Below are 4,942 nucleotides of genomic sequence, written 5' to 3' on the forward strand. Positions count from 1 at the left end.
GCCCCAGGTGCACCCCAGCCTCCCCTGTGCCCCCATACCTGGCTCTGCCCCAGGTGCACCCCGGCCTCCCCTATGTCCCTGTGCCTGACTCCGCCCCAGTGTTTCCTCCTCACTTACCCTGCACAGGGCACCACACTGTCATCAGTGCTGAGAGCACTCAGGGCGGGGGGACAGGATAGGCTGGCCGTGTCCTAAACTCATGGGTGCCCGTCCCAGTCAGCGTTTGCTCTGAAGAGATGCACAGGATGCTGGACGTTCCTGACGGGTCAGGGGTGTGTTCCTTGAAGGGCCCCAAAGCCGAGACCTCTGTACAGAGAACTCAAGAAGGTTCCTCTGTGAGGGGGACACCCAGGCGGGAGGAGGGAGCTGGCTGGAGGCTAGGGTGGCAGGATGACACCGCACAGGTCCCTTCCGATCCCATGACGCTGAGCTCCTCATGCCCACCTGCTCCCTCCATGCGCCAATCAGCCTCCCATCCACCACCCCCACAGGTGAGGGCCGCCTGGAGGTGGGGACAGCATAGCAGGGACACCCAGGCTCCGCATCTGTGAGGAGCGCCACACGGACCCCTGGGATGTGTGCTGACGTCAGCACCAAGGCTTCTGGGGTGCTGACCTCAGGCCAAGAGTCCAGTGGGTGCTACTGTCAGACCATGAGTCCTGGGATGCTGATGTCAGACCAGGGGTCCTAGGGGTGCTGACATCACTCCAGGAGTCCTAGGTGCTGACATCATTCTAGGGGTGCTGACATCATTCCAGGAGTCCTAGAGGTGCTGACATCAGGCTGGGGGTCCTAGAGGTGCTGACATCAGGCCAGTAGTCCTGACGTTAGGCTGGTGGCCCTCGCAGAGCTGTGCTCAGAGACGGTGCAGCCAGGTCTTGATTCACCCGGGAATGGAGTAAAGAAGGCATGGAAAGGGGAGGGACACCAGAGGTGTCTTGATGCCCCCTGAGTTGTGCCAGGCAGGAAGCATTGGGTCGGCTTAGGAGGGCTGGGTTAGAAACCTTCTCACTGGTAGATTAGGTTAAGAGCCACATGACTCCATCCCCCGCCCCAGTGAGTGACAGGCTTGAGCGGGTGATTTGGGTGCTTGGAGCAGATTGAACACCCAAGTAAGTCACTGGGGCCCAGGGTAGTGGGAACAGATAGACACCGCTCAGGACACCTCGCATCCCGACTAGAGAGCTGTGCCCCTGTCGCTGTCCACCCAGAGGGTCGCAGCCTGCACTCATGGCAGGGAAGCAGCTGGTGGCCCATGTCCTGCGGATGGGACAGAGCCAGGAGATGTGCTGGTTTAGCATGATGCCGCCCTTCCTGGGGCTGATGCACTCTTTGGTGCTAAGAGACCCCAAGACAAAGGGAGTGGCCTGAAAAGCGAATCTGATGGCTAAGAGAAAAGGCTGTAGGTTGAGGCATGGGGGTGGAAGGCGGGCGGGGCAGGATGTGTCTTTCTCTGCAAAGATCAGCGTGTCAGCTCTAGAAAGGACTGTGATGTTAGAGATGCTACAGCAGAGAGAGGCTGGAGCATCTAAAGCTCTCACATGTGCACCTGCTGTGCTTTTATGAGCCTCGTCACTATTGAGCTTGCTCATGGACCCTGCTTTCAAACGGGGAGGCTGCAGTCTTTTGCCTAAAGCAGCAAGCTGGTGTCAGAAGTGGGATTTGAACCTAAGCCCTTCAACTCCAGACCAGCACACATGCTTCCCTCCCAGGAGCAGGGTGCTCTGGAAATGCCCCAAGCTAGAAAGTGGGGAGGAGCCTTGGGGACAAGGTCCCTGGTACCACCAGTATCTGCTTCCTCTCCACCCAGATCTATCCCAATGAGAGACACAGCATCCGCTGCCCCGAGTCCGGTGAGCACTACGAGATCACACTGCTGCACTTTCTACAAGAATACCTCTGAGCCCGGCCTCCGCCCGCCCGGGGCCTTCACCTTCAGAGCACAAGTGGCCTGGCCACCACCCCCACGGGAAGCCAGCAGAGGGACCGAGCTGCCGGCCTGGGCACAGCGTCCACCTCCCACCGCCCCTGCTGGACAGCCTGCAAGCCGCTGCCTTTGCTGACCGAATGCCTTGCCTTGATCCTTGATGCTCACGGTTTTCCTTTATGCCTGCTGCTTCTTGCCTGGGCAGAGATGGTGCCCGACACCAGAGGCTCATCCCCAAGTCATTCCCTCCTTTTCCCACCTTTGGGGAAGGGGGAAACCGGGGAGAAGAGGAGGGCTGGAGCACTCAGCACTCAGGGGGCCCCGGCCCCCGGCCCCAGCCTGCCTCGCACCCCAGCACAGAAGCCTGCGTTTGCCTTTGCTCCCCTCACTCCCACTTCATGTCTGTGTTTTGTTAGGGGGGCATTTTTCAAAATAATTTAAAAGACAAAAAAAGCAAGGGATGCCGACACCGAAAGCAGGACCAGCCAGCCCTGTGGAGCCCTGCGTCTTCCGAAGCCGGATGAGGAGTGGTGCTGGGCGGGCGTTGAGCCCCTGGCCCCTTGCACCCCACTCCCACCCGTGCTGCACCCACCCAGCGGCTGTTCCCCTCCCGGGCCCACCAGCCCAGCTACTTGTCCACCAGACCCGGGCCAGGGGGCTGGGAGTTGGGCCGCCCCCTCCTCAGGGTTCTCCTCCTACCCTTCCCTCCCTGCCAGGGGCGGGCCCACAAGACAGACGGGAAAGAGAGACGGAAACAAACCACCTCTACATATTATGGAAAGAAAATATTTTTGTCGATTCTTATTCTTTTATAATTACGCGTGTAAGAAGTAGACTCATTAAACAATTCCAGGTGGAGACCTGCATGGCCTGAGGCTCCTTGTGGGCGGCTGACCGCTGTCTCAACGTCCTGGTGCCGCTCAGACACGAGGGGGACCTTAAAAGACAGAGGTGCATTTCCCCATGGGCCAGGAGGTCCAGTCCCATGTGGCAGCCCAGCCCCTCCACTGTCCGTAGCCCTGGCTGGACGTGCCTTCGCTCCCGGGTGGTTCCTGCGTTGTCTGTCCTCACATGTCTGCATGTCTGTCTAACACCTGCCGCCCAGTCAGTCTCCCCCCACAGTGGCCTGTGTCTGTAGACAGTGGTTAAGGTTTTGGATCTAGATTGCCAGGCCTTTATTCAGAGGCACCTCTGGGTGGACTCGAACCTCTAGCCCTTCTGTCAGCAGTGAGGGCATCAGCCATTTGTCCCCCCTGGGTCTCACTCTGTCTGCTGCCCTTCGTGGGACGCTGATGTTATCGGAACACCCACAACGCTGGATTACAGTACAGTAGATGGCAGCCCAGGAGGTCGGAATGTTGCAGGTCACAGCGACAAGAGCCGCAGTTACGGTTAAAACACGAGAGTTTTGGGGGAGATGCAGTTCAGTCTACTGTGAACTCTGGGGCTTTGGGAGAGGACAGAGCCCAGATCCAGCACACAGTGTTGTTTCCAGCCCTCTTCCAAGTTTGCCAGCATGGTGCCCGGGAGGTGGCCCCCATCTGACTGTCCAGTGAGCCCAGTCCTCCTGCACAGGAAGGTCCGTGCAGACCTGCCTCGTCTGGTCCACGGCCCAGGGCAGCAGCACAGCTGGCCCACAGCGCCCCCTTGTGGTGCGTGTCGCTCAGCCCCACCTTTCACCTCTCTAGTCTTGACTCCACGGTTGTTACTAAGTCTATCAGGTCAAGTACAACTCAGCAGCCCTGTGAGCAACAGCTCGGAACCCTGCCCTCCCCTGAGCCAGCCCCACCGTCCCCACTGTACTCCAGCCTGTTGCTGCAGTCGCCGTGTCAATTCATCTTGTCAAGGGCCTTCCTCTGACCCTCTACCATTCTAAGCATGACGTCCTTCTCCAGATAGTGGCCTCTCCTAACCACAGGCCTAGCATATGTGCAACAGCTTCACAGTCCTTACTCCAAGGAGCCCTCTGGTTTCACCCACTCCAAGACAGACAGACCTCTTCACTCCCTTGGCCGTCCATGGATATATTTTCTCCAACACAACTCAAAGGCATCACTTAATCTTCTGCCACCTTTAGTCACCCTTCAACTCTTAGATGCACCGCAAGCAATTGCGTGTACTATGGCTTGGATCAGGTCTACCTTAGTCTTTACGCTAACATCGTTGCTCTGGAGAGGCCCCTACATTTCCCAATGCAACTCATCTTTTGGTTTCTTTTTTTTTAATTATTATTATTTTTATTTGTGTGTGTGTGTGTGTGTGTGTGTGTGTGTGTGTGTGTGTGTGTGTGTACTGTCAAATCGGATCTGACTGGTGCAGGAGGAGATTGTCCCTCCTTTCCCGGCAGAGCATCTGGTGGATTTGAACCGTGTGCCTCTGGGATTGTAGTTGCAGCTTCTTGCCACTAGGCCACCAGAGCTCCCCTTCATCTTTTGGTTTCTTGACTGCTGATACTAAGGGTGTTGATTGTGGATCCGAGCAAGATGACAACTTCCATTTCGTCTCCCGCCTATCATGATACTGGTCCAAGGTGGATGGGAGGTGGCTCACCCCACTTCCTGTCCATCTGTCCCAACACTGAGGGTGCCAGCCTGCCTTCCACTCACTGTCCACTCTGCAGCCTTTGGCAGGTTCTACTCTTCTGTTGAAAATCTGCACAGCAGAACATGTACAAATCAGTGACTCGTGACATCCTTCAAGTTTTGTAGCCATTCTCACACTCAACAAGTTATTCCTGCCGATTACACTGCTCTCCCTTAAGCTTCCTATCTAACCTTTGACATTACTGTTGTCCGTCCGACTCAGTCCACGAGAACTGCTGCTGGGTTGACTGCCACACACAGCGACCCCGTACGGCATCATCGAGTTGACTGTGATTCACAACAGCCCTGTATAGATTGATCTTAAAGCAGTTCGTGGCTGAAGACATTCTTTATCACTTAAGCTAAGCAGTTATTTCAGAGGGGTGGCCAGAATGCTCCTGAGAGGCAAGGATGGCGAGACCACCTCCTCTCA

General features: G+C 56.7%; 1 protein-coding gene across 1 annotated transcript in view; it reads left to right on the forward strand.

The window, feature by feature from the left end:
- DPP9 (dipeptidyl-peptidase 9) overlaps nt 1–1,903 on the forward strand; it is a 35,479-nt gene extending 33,576 nt beyond the window's left edge. Inside the window, exon 18 of the mRNA XM_006896382.1 lies at nt 1,811–1,903. Coding sequence (XP_006896444.1) covers nt 1,811–1,903 — 93 coding nt within the window. The remainder of the gene's footprint in view (nt 1–1,810) is intronic.
- Nucleotides 1,904–4,942: the final 3,039 nt, after the last annotated feature.

The sequence above is a fragment of the Elephantulus edwardii genome, unplaced genomic scaffold, assembly GCF_000299155.1.
Source record: "Elephantulus edwardii isolate Elephantulus edwardi_28Jun2011 unplaced genomic scaffold, EleEdw1.0 scaffold00185, whole genome shotgun sequence".
Taxonomy (NCBI): domain Eukaryota; kingdom Metazoa; phylum Chordata; class Mammalia; order Macroscelidea; family Macroscelididae; genus Elephantulus; species Elephantulus edwardii.